Source organism: Solanum tuberosum, unplaced genomic scaffold (genome assembly GCF_000226075.1).
Source record: "Solanum tuberosum cultivar DM 1-3 516 R44 unplaced genomic scaffold, SolTub_3.0 scf00497, whole genome shotgun sequence".
In the NCBI taxonomy this organism is placed as follows: Eukaryota; Viridiplantae; Streptophyta; class Magnoliopsida; order Solanales; family Solanaceae; genus Solanum; species Solanum tuberosum.
The window spans coordinates 134311-155031 of record NW_006239421.1 but is presented as its reverse complement, the minus strand read 5'-3'; the positions used below and the strand labels follow the sequence as shown (position 1 = coordinate 155031).

At 30.7% G+C, this 20721-nt stretch overlaps 4 protein-coding genes across 4 annotated transcripts; 3 read left to right on the top strand and 1 right to left on the bottom strand.

Annotated features, from left to right (window-relative positions):
• The first annotated feature begins 8294 nt into the window (after nt 1-8294).
• LOC107058370 (probable calcium-binding protein CML30) lies at nt 8295-8918 on the top strand. The gene has a single exon (XM_015304000.1). It carries the CDS (start codon nt 8295-8297, stop codon nt 8916-8918), a length of 624 nt encoding a protein of 207 aa, XP_015159486.1.
• A 1731-nt stretch (nt 8919-10649) lies between these two features.
• On the top strand, nt 10650-11908 carry LOC102597290 (probable E3 ubiquitin-protein ligase RNF217). The gene is made up of 2 exons (XM_006364527.2): nt 10650-11514; nt 11626-11908. The coding sequence occupies exons 1-2, from the start codon at nt 10796-10798 to the stop codon at nt 11699-11701; spliced, it is 795 nt and encodes a 264-aa protein (XP_006364589.1). The 5' UTR covers nt 10650-10795; the 3' UTR covers nt 11702-11908.
• Nucleotides 11909-13346: 1438 nt separating this feature from the next.
• LOC102604492 (agamous-like MADS-box protein AGL65) lies at nt 13347-17184 on the top strand. The gene is made up of 10 exons (XM_006364547.2): nt 13347-13722; nt 14498-14557; nt 14654-14672; nt 14769-14833; nt 14954-14969; nt 15075-15136; nt 15585-15681; nt 16033-16160; nt 16288-16651; nt 16920-17184. Exons 1-10 carry the CDS (start codon nt 13538-13540, stop codon nt 16938-16940), a joined length of 1017 nt encoding a protein of 338 aa, XP_006364609.1. The 5' UTR covers nt 13347-13537; the 3' UTR covers nt 16941-17184.
• Nucleotides 17185-17190: 6 nt separating this feature from the next.
• On the bottom strand, nt 17191-18394 carry LOC102596966 (chlorophyll a-b binding protein 4, chloroplastic-like). The gene is given in 3 exon segments (NM_001288127.1): nt 17191-17527; nt 17602-18017; nt 18155-18394. Coding segments are annotated over 3 exon segments (756 nt in total). The 5' UTR covers nt 18361-18394; the 3' UTR covers nt 17191-17393.
• Nucleotides 18395-20721: the final 2327 nt, after the last annotated feature.

Here is a 20721-nt window from a genome sequence, read left to right as displayed (position 1 = left end):
CCCCCCACCTCCCCCAAACCCCTTCCCTTTCTTATCAGTTATCACCAGTAGTTTAGAGGTTTTAAACTGCTTCTCAACCTCAGATACCAAAAGATTAAACACCTCTAGTTGTTTCAAGAATGAGTTTAAGTTATATACATTTAGTGCGTGATGAATTTTTATACAGTCAAATCATCTATATATGTTATGATAAATAGTTTATTCTTTTTTCCTCAAGGTCATAATTATAGACAATTCTTAATTATTTGTGTATGTAACTTAAACTTTTCAACTCTTATCACGAATTATTATCCTTATTCAATGTATCAAACGTCGTGTTTGAGAATTAATTACATGATAGTTGAGCAAGATTGAATAGGAGAGTTCATCTGAATGAGTTGACAATCAAATCAAACTTTTATGTTGATGTAGACATTAGAAGAAGGCACTTAGAAAAATAGAACAATTTCTGTGGAGTGAGTCTGGCAATTTTTGTTGAATATAAAACAAAGTAGATATTTTTGAAGGTTTGAGCAAATGTAAGCCACATCTTATACTAGATATATTAGAAATTAGTTGGATATGGGACCCAAAATCCCCCATATGCTCTTTAATGGCATAAATGCTTTTGGCATTTTCACTTAGCTTTTGCCTTTTTTTTCTTTCTTTCTTTCTTTTGGCTTTTGCTCTTTCCCTTTAAGATGCATTTATATATTGACAATTTTTTATCCCCATAAATGGATGTGCTTTCACTTGTGTTTCTTGAGGGACACAAAAACTAATAGTAATTCAAAGTCGTTGTTCAATGTAGGATTCTTCTATTTCTAGCCATACATTTTTATAAAAAAATCTCCCATCGGATAATACAGTTTACAACACCCATGGGGATGAAAGTAACTCATAAGAAATGCATTTTAGACTATAATTGATCAATGGCAAGATCCATAATTTTCATTTAGGCGGTTCAAAATATAAAAAAAGAAGACTCACGAAAAAATTGAAAGGGTTCAACATTTACTATTTATATATGAAAAAAAGATTAATCTTAACTATATATAAATAATATAATTTTTTATTGAAAAAGGTTCAGATGAACCTTGCTACCACGCCGCTATTTGCAACGTAAAGAGATTTTCTACTTACCTCTTTATTTCTTTTCTTCGAAAAAAATAGTATTCCCTCAATCTTATATGTATTGTCAATACTACTAATTTCAGTTATAGTAAAACACTTTTTAACCATTTTATAATAAGCATAACACTACAATAGTTCTTTCCCTAACTATTATTTATAAGTTAGGCAAATATTTAATTTTATAACAAATCTAAACGAGTGAATACTATTAGTCATAAATTAGGCAAATATTTAATTTAGTAACTAATCAAAACCTAGTGAACAGAATTTCACACAAGTACTTGTTTTTCTAGAATACAGAATTAGGTGGAAGACTGAAAATAGATTCCCATGATTGGCATACAAAAAAGATTCAATCCTAACCTATTGGTTAACTTCCAACCTCATTTTGCAAATACAAAGTGAGCCACAACTTCCAATTTTCTCTGCTCGTTACACTTTTCAGCATTCAGAGTAGTAATAAATTTAGTTAAACTCATCAAATTTCTTCAAAGGAAACATAAATGTAATACACAAAATACACTGTGTGTTTGTTAAGGAAAAATAAATTCCTAAAATTGTTCTCATATTTCCTTTGTTCAAAATGTTTTCTCATTAGAAACAAATTCCTTAACAAATTGTAAGGAAAATAAGAAAAATAAATTTCATAAGTGATAATCTCATATATACTTGCAGCATGTATATCTATGATAAAGCGAAAATACTCTTATAAATAGCATCGGACCTAAATAAACATATAAATAGTCTGTTTGAATAGGCTTTTAATTTTATTCAAACACTACAAAATATTTTAAAATATAATTTTATTTAAAAACACTTAAAATAAGACAATCCGCTAGAACATAAATCTATCCTGTTGATATCACTCATCACCCATAAACCATATGTATAGTTTAAGTTTCTCCCATAATAAACAATTCAAACTCCATAATATCAATTTCTCCAATTGATATAATTAGTGAGTTTAGTGCATTTCGTGTCATATCAACAATAGGGATAACAAGTTTAAAAAACATGAATTAAGCAAAGAGTCAACCCAAAGTGCATATAGTGAACCCACCATTAGAAATCGTGTTAGTAGCATCATCTTTACTACTTTCAATCAAACACTTCAATGCTTCTTAGTGCATAAAATGATTGATTTTCTACGCTTCCAGAAATATTTATCTGCATCAAATATTTACATTATAACAAGTTCCGTTATAACACATTTATTGATTTGACCCAAATCCCAACAAGTCAATCTTTAAATGATTTTTCAAGTTTGGGTCAAAATAGTTTAATCCATTGGAATCAAAATGAAATAGTACACAAACATACAAATTACAATGATACAAAATCAAATTTGAATATTGTGCAACTTATTGAAGAACTTATGCTAATAATATTAAAACAAATATGTTAGCTTTTCTCTTTTCAAAATTATTTTTTTCCCTTTCTTTTTATTTTGTCATGGTGAATATTTTTTTAAAAAAAATGGTGAGAATAGTAGTAGATATTGTAGAAAAAGGTAATATGGGAAGAGTGTTGTTGCCTTTCACTTTCTAGTCTAGCAAAGAAGTAAAAGAAAAAGATTCATCGCTTGGATGTCCAACTTTCTACTTTTTATTTATTTCAAAGTGGGGACAGACAGAGATCACAAAGACTAAAAAGATTATTTTAATAGTTTATAAGGTGGTTAAGTAAACCAAATGTTATCACTGATCACTACCAACTTCAAAGTTAAATGTAAGTTGAAACTCATTCAGAAAGTAATTCTATTTTGTAAAGATAGAAAAGTTATTTATAATAAATTCTCAGCTCAAGGATCAAAACACGATAATGTAAACAAGATTCAAGTACTTCCCTAATCAATTGTTTATATGAACCTATTTAATGAAGAAAGTCACAAATAACGGATCATGAAATATTTCACTATGGAGCGTTTTGAAAGAAGTAGGTCTAACCTAACTATGATTAAGAGAATTAAGGAGCAATACTCATAGCCCATAGGAGTTAAAAGAAAAGAAATACTTAATAATTTTTTAAAATTTGTAATTTAAATATGTTATAATATTTATGTGACTTGGGCTTTTAAAACTCGTAATGTTTAACTTTGGCACACATAATAAGTAATAACAAGTGTCAACAGATAATTTTTTCTTTAGCCCACTTGACAAGTTACTGATATGTATAATTAATAAAGTGTTCATTAAAGTTGGTGATTAAAAATAATAACGTATATCAATTGTATACTTTAACAAGCTTTATTACATAGTCACTGAATGATAGTAGTATTCCATCTTTCCCTTGACCGGATCAATAAGGAATTGAGATCTATATTTCATTTGAATTGTAGAAAGTTATGATTTATGACATTTCGTTTGTAATTTCTAAATATGTCAATTTTATTTAAAAAATTATATACTTTATGTTCTAATTTACACACAAACAAAAAAATCGATTATGAAAATTGAAAACCGTTATTCTTTCTAAAATAAAGAGAAGTAGTAGAATGATAGAGCAGTTCAATTAAATTGCTTATAGTACCATTCCCCCCACAATGAACCAATTTATAGAATTTTTTTCTTCACTTTAGTTTACAATTATTATCAGCTCCATAGAAAAGATTCATCAAAGAATTTGGGCCCTATAGTGTTCAGGCCCAAATATCCATTACTATGAGTATCAAGTGTCAACTTTCCATCTGTGAAACCCAACGTGAAGCCCTTTACAAACTAATGGACTATGGCCCATTATAACTTCCTTTTTTCAACGGATTAAAAAGGAAAGTAAAACAAACAAATTGAAACAGACAGATATCAAATGTTTGACTGAGGTCAAGCGCCGAATTAGAGGGTCTATTACGATTTACATAAATTTAATAGCTAAAAAAAATTGTTAAAATATTTAAATATTCGATCGTAAACTGACTTATTATTATGTTATTAATTTACAGGTCGTTTGGTGTGAGTGATAAAAAAAATAGTCCTGAGATAAAATTTTGGTGTCTTGATCGGTTGTCATGTTTGGGATAACTTATCCCACCATTTATACCATAGTGAAGGAATAAGTTATCTCATATACATGGTGTGATAAGTTATCATAAGATAGTTAATCCTGAAATAACTTGTTCCCAATGAAACGACCCTTCAAAATTATTGTAAAAATTATTAAATATCAAATTTTGAATTTGTCTCGAAAACGTCAAATACAAATATCATGAACTTCATTGACTGAATACTTAGATTGAAAATTTACCTTACACTTAGGGGCACGCAACGTAGCATTTCCAAAAGAACTTAAACACTGACGTTTAGTTTGGGGCTTGGGAAATGGGACCCTAAATATTTAAATTTTCGATCGTAAACTGACTTATTATTATGTTATTAATTTACAAGTCGCTTGGTGTGAGTGATAAAAAAAAATAGTCCTGGGATAAAATTTTGGTGTCTTGATCGGTTGTCATGTTTGGGATAACTTATCCCACAATTTATACCATAGTGAAGGAATAAGTTATCTCATATACATGGTGTGATAAGTTATCATAGGATAGTTAATCCTAAAATAACTTGTTCCCAATGAAACGACCCTTTAAAGTTATTGTAAAAATTCTTAAATATCAAATTTTAAATTCGTCTCGAAAACATTAAATACAAATATCATGAACTTCATTGACTGAATACTTAGATTGAAAATTTACCTTACACTTAGGGGCACGCAACGTAGCATTTCCAAAAGAACTTAAACACTGACGTTTAGTTTGGGGCTTGGGAAATGGGAATGGGTTTTATTCGATATTCCAAAGATTAATTCCGTAACTTCTTTCGTCCTTTGATATTCTTACAAGGAATCAGAGGTTTTAGGTTTAACTTCGTAGAGATAAAAAAAAAGGTTTTATTGAAAGCATCAATTTTAGAAGAAGTCTTTATAATGTATGAATCTAAAATTAGTCAAATTTTAAAATTTTCTTTGTTCCTACTTACTTGTCCATTTTTTCTTTTATAGTTGTCCCTAATTACTTGTCCATTTTGACAAATCAAGAAAGAACAATTTTTTTTACCTATTATACCCTCAATTAATTACTTTTAAAAAGGTAGAACTTGTTGAAAATCTTAAATTTTAATTCATCCACTTCATAATTAAAAGAGATAAAATGGTAAACTCACTATGTTAATAATTATTTTTTAATAGGTGTGTCATTTCAAAAATGGACAAGTAATTAGGGACAGAGAAAGTATGAATATCGAACCCTAAATAAAAAATCACAAGAAAATAAGAAGTAAAAGTTACAAATTCCAATTCCATAGTATTGTTGAAACTAATTTACGTAACAAACTTTTGTTAACCATTTATCCTCCAGTTGAGCAAATCAACGTGGTATAATTATTTTATTCACAAAAAGAAGCATTTATATGTGTGTGTGTGTGGCCAGCGCGCTCACGCTTCTCACGAGAGATCAGAATTTGTTTGCATTAATTTTCTGTGAAATTTCATAGAATTTTAAAACAAAGACTAGGACTTTTGTTAGTTGGTGTACTTTGTCAGAAGGTGAAAGTATTATTTTTCTTCTTTGATTAATGAGTGCTTTTTTTTTAAGGTATTTATATTAAAGTTTGATTAAATTTTTAATTTGTGTCTGAGAGTTTTACATTGAAGATAAATGACTCTCTAATAAAGATAACTATGTACCCCGAAAGACTTAAATCTTAGACCTCTGAATTATAATAAATGAATATTTACTACTCCACCTACAACTCAAAACCTTTTTGATTAATACTTTCTCTATCATTACTTTGAACACTTCTTAGAAAATAACAAATGTTACACATTTTTATCATGATTGTCTTAATTGTTGTATAATTTTTAATCAACTTGAGAAATATTTTGAAATAAGTAAGTCACTAAGGTAAAACATGAAAAATAAATTGTCTTTTATAAAGTAGATAAATTTAAAAATAAATAAATTTAATACAGTGAACAAGTAAAAGTGAGTGGAGATATTTTTTTACTCTTTTTGTCCCTATTTACTTGTTCATTTTTTACTTGACACACCTATTAAGAAAATAATAATTGACATTGTGAATTTACCATTTTACCCATATTAATTGATAGAATTTCAAAATTAATTTATTCATTAAAGAGATTTTACCTTTTTAAAAAGATCAACTTTCAAAATAAATCAAGGATATAATAAGTAAAAAATATTATCTTATCTTGATTTGTCAAAAATGACAAGTAAAACAGAACAAATAAAATGTTAAAATTAAACAAGTAAAAAGGGACAGAGGGAGTATTTTTTTGGTAATGTTATTGGTTTCACACTCGGTAAGTTATTACTCTTTTCAATTCAAAACAATTGAATTTAATTTTAAAAAATTAAAATTTACCCTTAACACACTCAAGTTCCCCATAATATTTTTTTAAAAATTTCCATTTGAAAATGAACAACTTTCACATATAGCAAACATAAAAATCATATCTGTATGCTATAGCTATAGTTTGCATAATTGCGCTTCATAGCAAACATAAATATGTATATTTCGCTATACATATACAAAGAAAACAGTTATATAATTTGCTATACATATACAAAAAAAGCAGTTGTATAATTCACTATACATATATAAAAGAAAGCAGTGTATAATCTTTTTCGGTATACATATATAAAAGAAAGCAGTGTATAATCTGTTTCAGTATATATATACAAAAGATCAATTGTATAATTTGTGTTTGTATAAAGCGAGAAAGAGAGAAAGACAAAAGAAAACTGGGAAGGGGAAAATTGTATTTGTATAATCATAAGTGTATAGGACGAAAATATATGCATTTGTGTTTATATATACAATTTTCTCTCGCTTTATACAAACACAAACGCAATGTATACATTTGTGTTTGTATAAAGTGAGAGAGGCAAGTGAGAGTGGCGAGCGGGAGCTGAGAGAGGGGAACAAAAATATATGTATATATACAATTTTCTTTCGCTTTATACAAACACAAACACATTTTATACATTTGTGTTGGTATAAAAGCGAGAGAGGCGAGCGAGATTGCCACCAAAACGAGAGTGGCGAGCAAGATTCCACAAGGGAGAGAGGCGAAAATAGCAATAGTTTGCTATAGGGTACAATTAAATCAAATTATATTTATAACATTTAATTTGAATAATAATTTGCTATTATATACAATTTTCTCTTTTAAAATCTGTACAGGCCCAAAAATTAGCCCAATGTTGGAAATAAACAGAGCAAAAAGAAAAGTCGAAATCTGTGTTCCCCATAATAATTATTTCAACAACAACAAAAAAAAAAAGAAATCATAATTAAGAATATTATAGTCAAAACTCAAAACCCTTGTAAATTTTCAGGAATAAGTGATTTTAATCCATATGCGGATATGTGTAAGTCTTAAAACATCAAATATTTTGGATTCAATGAACTTGACATCATCTTTATTATTTCACAAGGTTATGATCCAACATAGTTATTTTATTTCATATCTCACTCTCATATTTTCTGTGGAAAAATTAGGAAAAAGTAGTACTACCAATTTTAGATTAGAATAATATCCACAATACATTATGTAATTCAATTCTGTCGACATTTCTTTAAATAAAAACCTAATATGTGTAAACGCACTTTTTATTATTCCATAGTACGTCTAACATATTGCTGATACAACACGCATTATTAAATACAATTATTGTTACTGAAATTACCAGGTAAATCAGTTGACCGACTTTTGCTATCCACTCCAATAAAATAGGAATCAATAATAATAATCGGTGACAGATTCAAAATTTTCACTTTTAAAAAATAAATATATAATATTTATAATTTGAATTTGAATTCGAAACCTCACAGTAAATTTTGAATCTCAGTCAATCTTTTGCCTTGTATTTTAAAATGTCTCTATATATTTTTAAAAAATTACCTTATATATGCCGTGTAATTGTTTATAACGATGACATCCTCCTTGGATCCACCTTGTAATGATGACTTTTTTTTTTTTAATGTTATATAACGATAGGAAGCTTGCTTTCGTTTTCACCATTTTTTCCTCCAATTTTTCCACAAAGACCGACTTGTTTAAACTGTCTCTCTATATAGACACACAAAATTCGTCTCTACAACCATTCCATGATTTAATATTAATTCCATACAAATATTAACAGCTTGAAAGAAAACAAAGAAGTTAGCAAAATGGAGAACATTTTTTCAATATCAGCAATTAGTCCTTCATTATTGGGTAAGAAAATAGCTGATGACCTCAATCAATTCTTTTGTATCATTTTAAGATGTACAATTCTCAGCATCCTAAGCACATTTCAAGATTTATCTTCTTGTTTTTCTTTTTCACTCCGAGCAATACTTTTGTTCTTCATCACTCTCCGAAACGCATTGACTCGAGATGATCATGATCATGATAATGATAATAATCCTCCCGATGCTAAAAATTGTTATGAAAATTGCGATAACGAGGAAGAAATTGTTGAGGTAGTAATTATGGATAAACTAATGAGTTTATGCAATTCAAATGAGAATAAAACAGAGTATGCAGAGGTTTCGAGTTTATTTGACGAAGTAGAACCTAGTTTTGAAGAAATTAAAGAAGCTTTTGATGTGTTTGATGAAAATGGAGATGGATATATTGATGCAAGTGAGTTAATGAAACTTATTTGGAGAATGGGTTTATCCGAATTTTCGATGAACGATTGCAAGAAGATGATTATGGCCTTTGATGAAAACAGAGATGGAAAAATTGAATTTTCTGAATTTTTGAAGCTCATGGAACAGAGCTTTCGGGATCCTGTAGAGTTAGACTGAGTTTTTATTTTTTTTTATTTTTATACCGTACTGCTACTAAGTATTACTACTATCATAAATTATCTAAAGAGCAAAAGGTGTAAATCCATTAATAATATTGTCATGTAAGCAATTTATCTACGATGAATAAAATTAACAAAACAGACATCCTAAGATTAAATCTTAGGGGGTCTTGCATTGAAATTCGACTTTTATTTTAATCTTGAACTTAGATCTCTTATTAAGATAGAAGCAATATCATATCCACTTTAATAATTATATATCTCTAAGTAAACATTTCGTATTTGAACACTTGAAAATAAGATTTGCTATTAGTTGAAAATGTTTTTGCCAAAATGGACTTTTCGATGCGCATTATAATAAGTCAAGTCCAAAGCGTATGTAGACACTGAGAGAGAACCAATAACTAAATTAATTAATAAGTGAAGACTCCGTCTACAAACTAATCACTTTTCCACCGCCTAAAGATAAAACATTAGTATACAGACAAAATTTGTTACTTGAGGATCTGAAGTTGCTACAGTACTGAAAAAGACTGAATTTGATATTTGATTGGAAAATTCTAAAAAACTGTCTGCAGAAGCAAACTTGAACCCTCTAAGCTCTGTTTGTCTTAAGATTCTTTTGGCAACAAAAATAAGTAAACTGTGTTCTGACGATGTAAGACAAACTAATTTTTTTAAGTGTTGTTTGGTATGAAGAAAAATATTTTCTTAAAAATAAATAAATTTGTTATTTACTTTTTAGTATTTGATAATTAAGCAAAATAATATTATCTTAAATTTCATATGTAAGTTAGCAAAATCTTGTGGGGTGATGACTGATGAGTGGGGCTTCGGAGGTGGCGAGGGGTGGGATGATTAAGGGGTAAACATTTGGGCATTGATAAATATCACTTGTGAAATTCGTCTTCTTATTTTCAGTAGTGAAGTATTTTTTTTCATTTTTAAGAAACTTATTTTACTACAAATAATGTTTTTTTCCAAAATATTTTTAACAATCAAATATGAAAAAATTGAAAAATATTTTCCAACATGGCAAACACACAATTTTCTTCTACTTCTTAAGACCTTAACACAAAATATTAAGGTAATGATGCATTCACACCAAATCGGCTATTACAAAAAATGAAACTTTTCATCTTTACCAAACGATAGATTTAAACGATACGATACAATAAAATTTAAGCAACAATCATAACCAATACTTCCTCTATTCCAATTTATGTGACATATCTCGTTTTTTGAGAATCAAACAATTTAAGTTTGATCGAAAATTTGCTCATGAAATCTTTAATTTTTTTGAAATGAAATTTATATATTTGTTAACTATGTAAAAAGTATTATAATTGACAATTCAAAATATTTAAAAGATCTATGAAAAATTTAAGGTAAAAACTAGATTTGTTTGACTCTTGAATTCGAAATATGCCACTGAAATTGAGACAGAAAGAGTATCATATTTAAACTAACAATATAATACTAGGAGGATCAAGATAGCAACCATCCAAACAAGGTGTAAGTTAACTCGGACTTTGTCGAAGTGTGGAAGTTCCTTCTCATCCCTTAAAATCTTTTACAATCACAATTTCTTGGTCCCTGGTAGATACAAGTCACTATCATTACGAAATGGCAAACGTCAACTGCTTAGCAAATTGCTTTGGGTCACATCAAATTGTATATATTTCTAAGTATTTTCTGAGTAACTTCCTAATTAATACAACTGAATTTGTCTTTTAATTTATTCGCATTGTTATCCAATTCAATAATAGAACACTATAAAACCCCTTTGCATACATCAAAATCAAATCAAGTAGTATCACAAATCTGCAAAGTTCTCCAAGAAATCTTCAAACTAACTAACCACTGATCAATTCAATGGCAGACATAATATCAAATGTGTTTAATGAAAACGATGAGTTTCGCGCTCTCATACTATCAGACAAGGAGTGCGCGGAGGAACTGCAATACCAAGAGGTTCTTGCAGCCTCTTTAGAAATCTTCCATCTTCACATGTCATCAACACAAATCGAAGAATCCCCTGAATCATCCCAAGGTTTTTGTGACATTTGTATGGAGACAAAAGTTACAAATGAAATGTTCAAACTCGAAAATTGCTCTGATCACTCATTCTGTACTGATTGCCTAGCCCAATATATCCAGTCCATGATTCAAGACCATATTTTCTCAGTAACTTGCCCTGGTTTGAAATGTTGCGCGACAATTGAACCTGTTTCTTGTAAATCCATCATCCCAGAAAATGTATTCGAAAAATGGGAAGGGGGATTGAGTGAGTCTGCTCTTCTTGATTGCGAAAAATTCTATTGTCCTTACAAAGATTGTTCAGAGCTGCTGATTTATGATCATGATCAGGACATAATTGAGTGCGTATGTCCTGTATGCCACAGGCTGCTCTGCGCGGCGTGTGGCGTCCCTTGGCATACTGGATTTGATTGTGACAAGTTTCAAAATGATGAAAAAAACAGAGAAGATGATTTAAAAGTTGAGGAACTTGCTAGCAGCTCCAAATGGATGAAATGCCCTCACTGCAAACATATTGTGCAGAAAGCTGATGGTTGTATACACATAACCTGCCGGTTAGTTAATTTCTTGTTTAATTTTTATATGGTAGTGTGGCCTGTTAATTTCTTTATAAGCTAGTATATTAACTTAACAAATCAATGTGTTAATCAATATTATGAATTTAGGTGTGGATCTCAATTTTGCTATATATGTGGAGAAACATGGAGCGAAAGCCATTGGAGTTGTCAAATTAGTGAATGATACCGGATTGCTTCTAAAGAACTGGGAAGATTGAAAGAAGGGTAAATTATGCTAAGTGGCCATTCGGCCCTTTGCGACCAAAATTAGCAAAAAAATGTTGTTCCGTCCTTCTTCAACTTTCGACTTTGAATGTATTATAATGTTTAGTCATTGTAAACATAAGTTTGTATTGTATACTTTTTATGACTTTCGGCAAGTTAAATTGTATAGTCAGTGTACATTTCCTATAATTTTTTAGTATTTTTATTTAATGTAAATAAAGCATGATAATATTTATTGTAATCTAATTACTTTATTGTATATATTTGAAACTAAGTCCTTTGAAAAAATCATGGTTATGCTTAATAATAGAGCACTCCAAAACGCCTACGGGCTCTTCTTGATTGTGAGGTCAGGGCCAACTCGACCGTAGGAAGATGGGTTCAAGATGCCCGCTAAACACCAATTTAGATGTTGGATGTTTGTTGTCACTTGTCTACTAGACTTTTTATGTTTGTTTGTTTGGTATTACGATGTAAATAGTTAATATAGAAAGTGTTTGAATTAACTTATTTTAAATATTTGTCTCCAATTCAATCCTCTTGTAAGTACAAATTATGGAAGTTTAAGGTACATAAAAAAAACAAATAGGAAAAGAAAAACAGTTTGTTGATTTAATCAGTCACATTTTTTAACAACCTTAATATAGTTGGAATGACATTAATTATGTCCACTCCAATTTTTTCTTATACTACAAGGTTAACGGAGGGGAAATGATATCCGAGATGGAATCAAGTTTTATGTAATCAATCTTGTGGTTCATTGTCTTTATTCTTTATATCCGTCTCAAAAACACATGCAAAATAATTCTATTAGTTTCAAATCTCAAATATTTTACCTTTGATGAATATAGTATAAAATCAATTACTCCTATCTTTTACCAGCGGCATTAAACACTTTTAAATAGTTACAACTTGATCGGATAGTTGTTACCTATTGTATTGTTAGTTTAAATACTATAAATATTTTGACTGTTACTTTAATCTTATTATATTATATTATATTATATTACTAAGCTGCCGATATGTAATGACAAAAAAAATTACTCTTTTTCCCCTCCTAATTTGCATTTGCTTATTTTTTTAATAATTTTATTTTATAATTTATCTTATCCTACTTTTTTCTATAATTTTACCCTAGGTCATATTTTTCACCAATAGAATATTTTGATATGATAGCATATGTAAGAAACATGAAACAAGTTGTTATTGCGTCGAGCTCATCACACCGGGTTTGCCTAGTGCGGATTATCTTTTCTATGTGATTTGCAAGCTATTGCATAAGAGCGGAAATTTTAACCTGTGCACACCCAAAAGATAGCAACTGTGGATTTTCCTTATCATAAAAATAAAAAATAAAAAAGTTACTGTTTGGAAACATACACACACTTGTCACTTGTGCATAGTTTATACTACATTCTTCTTTTGACAGATCAATTGCAACACTATTTATATTTTGGATAATACTCGATAGACGACGGTGTAAGGATAAGTAATCCCAAGTTCCAAAGTGCACCGATATCTTTTTTGTAGGTTCAGCCGTTGATCTCATTTTATTAATAATTAATAAATATTGAACTATATTCTATCTATTTTTAATTTAAATATATAAAAGATCACATGAATTTTTATGTTTTCAAATTCCATGTTATTAAGTCTATAAATGGAAAGACATTTTTCATGCAATCTCTCTGACGCCGACTACTGCATTTCTTATTGACGTGAGTTGTTTCCTTTTTCTTTAATAAGTAGCAAATGTAATACAAATTGTTCTGGTATTTAGGGATTGAGAGTAAGAATGGGAAGGGTAAGGCTAAGCATGAAGCGAGTGGAGAGCAATAGTAAGAGGCAATCCACTTATTGCAAACGAAGATGTGGAATCCTGAAGAAAGCCCAGGAGATTTCTGTGCTATGTGATATAGATATTATCCTCCTTTTGTTTTCCCCAACTGGAAAACCAACGCTACTTCAAGGCGGAACAAGGTACTTTTCTGTTACTTTATTTAAATCACTCTGCTGTGCTAAGTGCTTCTTTTATCTTTACTGACACAACTTTTGGAGGATTGGCTTATATATCTACGGGTGAGATAGTGTAGATGCCATCATGAACTTGAATTTTGGGTCATGTCCCACAGGTATTGGATGTGTCAATTGGTCTTGAGATAACTTTTGGCGTTAGAGTTTAGGTAATTCAAGGTCTCTTTCTTTATCATCCTGCCTATCAGAGTTAGGTGAGGTCAAGTAATTGGTTCCCTTGTATGGTCTTGCCAAAGTTCATTACTGCACAGAGTACAGCCTTTGGTGGTTTAAATTACTACTTTTGCATTGAGAACCATTGTGATTCTACTTCCTTGGAATATACTTTTGTGCATGTGATGATATTGTATATATGAGGTTGGGATTGTTTCATAGTATCATTGATCTGTTCATAGGGGATATGTGAAATAACAGGTTACTTTATTGGAGACTTACTCTTTGGCAAGTTCCCCAAACTTCTAACAAAAGTGAGTGATATTCTCATTTTAAAGTACCTGGTATGAAGAGCCTTTACTCCTCTAGAAGATGCTCTTGTAAATACATATAACCGAGTACATCTATTTTCTACTGCTAGTTTTTTCTTTTTTTTATCACAGTTAGTCTTGTGTGGTGATTTAGTCCTTTGTCTTTTTATTTGTCCGACAATAACCATACAGGTTCTTCATCACATATGATGAACTATAGGATTATTCGATCCCTAATTTCTATTGCATGTCTTCAGCAATTTTGATGAAATAATTGCAAAATTTGCTCAATTGACTCCTCAAGAAAGGGCAAAAAGGTACAAAAACAGTCTTGTCTATTTGGATTAGTCTTATCTAGGAGTAAGATATAGAGGCCAAATTACCAGTTTTTGCTAATCTTGAACTTAAAACAGGAAGTTGGAGAGCCTTCAAGTAAGTCTGATATTCATCACCACTATGTGTTTTCCTCTTTCTATGGTTTGTTGTTACTTCTTAATCCACTTGAAAGTGATAATGGTTACACTCCAGACATTGAGGAAGACTTTTAAGAAGCTTGACAACGATATAGGCGTGCCAGAGTTTCTAGATGCTAGGTATATATTTTTGTTGATCAATTTGAGGATCTTTTCCTTCAAATTTGTACCTATTGAAATTTGTTAAGCATTATGTTAACCGTTTACCTCGTCTTTGCTCCTTTGTTTCTTTTGGTGCAGTGATCCATCAGTTGAAGTATGCACTTTCTTACTCTATCCACACCATTTTGGCTACAATTGTATGACTTAAACTCAAGTTTATGGACAATTTTTTATTTTTTTTTATAATTGGTGCTGACAGGAATTGCAAAGCCAAGTGAAAGTTGTGCAATCTCAGCTTACTGATTTAGAAATGAGACTCAAGTATAGTCCTGCATTCCTTTGTTTTTCCTTTTATATTTTTGGTGTTCAATTGTTTCCATAATTGACCTCTTTATCAACTGCTACAATATTTCGATTGCGTATTTTTATCTTATTTAGGTCTCTGGCAGAGTGTGTTGCCATTTGTCCTCTTTTATAAGTTGCATTTGCTTTTTGAATGTATCTAAAGAACTTTTGAGGAATATCTAATTAATTTTCTCATTTGGACATTTTTATTGGATATCCATACACAATTAATAGCATCTTGCTTGATAATAGGCCCAATTAATAATATTTTGTGTGATTATAGATGCACCAGTTGATTTAATCTTAATCCACATATGTTGTTTCCGTGTTTGATTTAATATGCAGTTGTAACTAGATCATATGGGATTAATGACTTGTGTCATTTTTAATCTTGTATTAACCTTAATCCTCTGCTTCGTCGTAGCTGGTGGAGCAATCATGATAAGATAAATAAAGTGCAAGATCTCGCGCTGATGGAGTGTGCACTAAGGGAGTCACTTAATGCAGTTCATGTTCGGAAGGTAATATTTCCAAAAACTGGATTGGTTTTGGTGGTACTTGGTGATCCTAGTGCTGCAACAAGTTTTAGAAAACAGCCATACTATTGATGAACTAATATACTTTTAACTCAGTATGGAATTTGGTCAGAACTGAGTTGATTGCTTACCTATCCTTTGTCAAATCCTCTAACTACTCACTCTCCTTTGTAAGAATGTTAATTAGGTCATGGTTATTCAAGGTTAAACTACATAGTAACTTCTGCCCTTCCTCCCTTCTGTTTCTCGTTTAGTCTATTATATTGGTTGTTTCGGAAAAACAGTGTAAAATGTGAAAATAGCTGAATGCTTCTGCATTTGAATGTCATATAACAGCTCCAGAACACGACACATTTGCATCTTTTGATAAACAGTGAAGTAGATGGGCAAACTCATCCATGGCATCCAGAAAATAAAATCCTGCACATGCCATTCCCTCAGACACCAAACATTCTACCCCAGGAGTGAGTATTAGACCATATTTATTCAGCATCTTTATGTCGTTCCCCTTTTACGATCTTAGTATTTCACGTTTGAAGTTACTGGATTTCGGTAATCGCTAACATCGTGTGAACCATTGTTTCTCTGTAGAAATATGGGATACTCTGGAGATAATTCAGTTGCTGAATCTTCTCATGTTCTGGACTCTGGAAAAGTTGATCAAGCAAGACAGGCCACAACTGCAATGCTAGATAACAGTGTCTTGAATGATCTAAATAGTATAGCATGCTTGAGACAGCAACTAAGTGAGCAGTATTCATACAACCCCAATGATAATCTTGATCTACTGGAAAGGAAAATATTGGATCCTCAAAGTGATGCCAATTTGAAAGGATATTTGATGGATTATGAATTTCAAAGAAACTTTAACCTAACAAGGTCTGTGGATTCAGTCAATTATAGTGCAGCTGATGCCGTTGTTGTTCCAGATTTCGATGAAAAATCATATGCACAGGTAATTTCACCTGTTTCCATTCTCGGTTAATTTCTCAACTCTGTGACAGTTAATTATTGAAAAAAATGTTTAATTGTCCATCTTATAAATGGATTTCATCTTCTCCATTCATGTATCCTTGTTCTCTTTGACAGTTGAATATGCTGAATGCACATCATATATTACTCCATTAAACAAATTACCACAATCTCCAAATATACAGTCATGTAACTAATCCTATCTGATCTAACATTTCTTACTCAGTCTCACTTGTTCTTATTTCCTGCAGCCAGCAACTTCCAGTGATTAAACATTTGAGATAAGTCACACTACTTGTGTAGAATTATCTGTGATCGCGGGTGAGGTTTACAGGTGCAGTGGTTGTTGATAGATAATTATGTTTGAATATGTATAGTTGTTTTGCTTGGCGAACCCTGACACCACACATGGTGAAAGTAGAATAAGAGTTTGTTCATATATGAGATCTGAATAAAAGACCAATTTCACTTTGCTTCAATAAATTACTGAGATTTGTTTTGCAGTTAAGATGCAAATCGAACTACTAAAAGAAAGTTTTTCCCTTTATATGCTAATAACAAGAGCGCAAATCACAGTCTTTTGATGATCTAGTAGGAATAACACAAATAAGAAACGCTGTACATTAAAGGTTCCTTGTTTACCACAAAGCTCTATTCTTGATCAAAATTCATAACATGGTTACAAGGTAACAATATATATTCAATCAAGTTTCCCATGAGGTTTTCTAGTTGCTGAGTGTTTGGATGATGGTGTTGTGCCATGGGTCAGAGATGTGTTGCAGAAGGTTGTCAAAAGGTCCCTTTCCAGTCACATTGTGCTGCACTATGAATCCCAAAAATGCCAACATAGCCAATCTCCCTGAAAATTATCCACTTGAAAAATTAGCCTGACTCGAGTACATGAAGTCATTTAGAAAGTGAACATCCACTTACCATTAGCAAGTTCCTTCTCCTTGGCCTCTTCAGTTGGTGCAAAGTTGAGTGGGTTGAAAATACCACCAGGGTATCCACATTTATTAGGAGGCAAGCTGTAGCTCTTGAAGATAGGGTCTTGGTTGACACTTCCTGGGTTCTTAATGTCTTGCCACCTTCTGATCTCGACGTAGTGGAACAAGATGAACTCGATCACAAACAGGGTTGATGATGATGCAAAGTACTCGGATTTTCCAGCATCGTACCATTTGGGCACGTTAAGTATCCCAATGCTAGTGAAAACCTCAGGCAACAGCATCCCTGCAACACCCAACATAGCCCAACGACCATTCACCAGTTCAGCCTGGATGAACCATTTCAAGTTCTCTGGGTCCTCAGCAAGTCCCAATGGATCAAAACCATTGTCTCCTGGGAGACTAAAGACAAGTAACCATTCCAGTATCAGAACAAGGTTAGTATTTACTATTGAGACGTAGTACAATTTTACATGATATCAGAGCAGGCAAAAGTATATATTACAAGTAGCTTAAGATGTATGTATGTATGTATGTACCTGCCATCAAGATAATCAGGAGAGGCTAAGCCAGGAAGCCATTGACCTTTCTTAGCTTCAACCTTGAATGAGTTGTATGATGAAGAAGTTGAAGGTCTAAAAGAGACCTCCCTGTTTAACTTTCCAGATGATCCAGTGAGGAACCTGGTTCTTGAGGCACATGGCCGGAAAATGGCGGCGGAAGCTTGTGTTGTCACGGTTGCCATTTTTTCCAATTTGAAGAGTTGTTAGTGATTATTGGGAGAAATGGCAATCTAGTTTTAAGGCTGAGTTGAAACCTTTGTGTGTTTTGTATATGCATTTGTATTGCCATTTCTTTGGCACAATTGTGGCTCTGGTTCAATCTTGAAGAGTGACTAAGATTTTTTGGAATTCAACGGTTGGATTGAGTTGTGAATTTGATAGTAACCAATGAGAAGAAATGGGCCTTATCTCCTTATCTTTGTTTCCATATCTTCAAATCTGTTTCTTTATTTCTGTTGGTTTGAGAAGATGATGACGGACCCAAAAATTGCCACGTGGATATATATTGGATTTTTAGAGAAGGAAATTAAAATGGAAATGGAAATTGGGGAATCTGTTTATGGAAAGATCTTTGCCAAGTGGAATCATTGATATCCAATGAGGATTTGACAATTGGTTGACTCAAAATTCGTCCTGCCAAAAGATATCTATTATGACTTGATTGAGAAAAATTGGGTGGGATGAGTCCTTTTTTTATGCGTTGGGAGTATATTTTAATGTGTTAAAAAGATTTTAATCATGATTTAATACTTTCATACTAGTCTTCAAAGAAAGTTGGGAGTATATTTTAATGCAAAAATAATATTTGAATAAAAATATTTCAGCTAAAATACGGAATAACTCTGTCCCATGGTGTTAGAGTTTGGAATTTTGATAAGTGAGTTTTAAGAGTTTATGACGTTTCAAAAATCCGCGTTCTTTTCATGGAATTTGAAAAAATAAATATCATATCACATGTAGCTCCGTACTCTAGAGTTTTTCCATATTTTTAGATTGAGATATAATTTTTTTCCTTTTTTTTTTAGATTATGATATTGCTGTCCAAATACTCTCTCTTTTTTTTCTCCATTAAAAGTGGCTATTGTTGAATAGTTTTGATAGTGTGGCTAAAACTTGACAAAAAGTGGCTATTCGGGCCACTTCAGTTCAGGCCTAGTCCAATTATTAGCGCCTTCGTTATCGTTAATGGGCTAGAAAGTGTTGTTCTACTCCGTCTTGGACCTTGCAGAAGCCCGTTTAATAAGTGCATTTTGTCCTTTATATGAAGTTTTTGCACATGGTACCACTATTTCTAGGTAATGTTTAATTTTTATCCTTTTTTTTTTAATCAAACACTTTATTTATAACCTAATTCCTTTGAACTAAAGTTGAGAAAAATTCTGCCTTACTCGGAATAAGTTGTGTAGAAATTGAATTATGTAATATAATTTGTGTAATATTTCTATGGCCTTATTTCGTTAAGCATAAGTTTAGAGAACTTTTGTTATGCTTGATATAAATTCACTAGGAATTAAGTTGTATCTTTTACGATATAACTTGTGGATTTTCTTATCTGAAATTTTACCTCTATAGACATAAGTTCTGTAACCATAACTTATGTATTAATAAAAACTTTTATTTTTCGTTTTTATTTTTTTTAAAACTTTTTTAGAATTAATAAAAACATTTCTTTTATTTGTGAATTTGTTATAACCTGAAATTTTTAATGCTATAGCTTGAAAGTCTATATCTACTGCTATTATTTCATGCTAATCATTAATTATCTACAATAAATTCAAATTAAATTACAGGCCACACTTTCAGTTTTCTACTTTATTATCTATAATTCCATTTTTATTTGTAAATTTTCGTTTTTATTTTTTTAAAAACTTTTTTAGAATTAATAAAAACATTTCTTTTATTTGTGAATTTGTTATAACCTGAAATTTTTAATGCTATAGCTTGAAAGTCTATATCTACTGCTATAGCCTGAAAATAGTACTATAATATATGTCATATATGAAATTTACACTAATTATAATTCAAAAATATTAGTCTATGTCAAACAAAAAATATTTTCTATTTCAATATCAAAATATTTTCGATTACCTATATTTTACTTAAAATATTGAGGATAAAAATTGAAAACCACCCTTAAAAAATGGGCAATTATGTGAATCATGTTAAAGTTGACACGTAAAGTTTTATATGATAAAGGAAAGTGTAAATTTCATATATGACATATATTATAGTACTATTTTCAGGCTATAGCAGTAGATATAGACTTTCAAGCTATAGCATTAAAAATTTCAGGTTATAACAAATTCACAAATAAAAGAAATGTTTTTATTAATTCTAAAAAAGTTTTTAAAAAAATAAAAACGAAAATTTACAAATAAAAATGGAATTATAGATAATAAAGTAGAAAACTGAAAGTGTGGCCTGTAATTTAATTTGAATTTATTGTAGATAATTAATGATTAGCATGAAATAAGGGATCCAAACAAATTAACAATATTTTTTATCCTTAATTCACTCAAAATCAGTTAAGATAAACTAAAAAA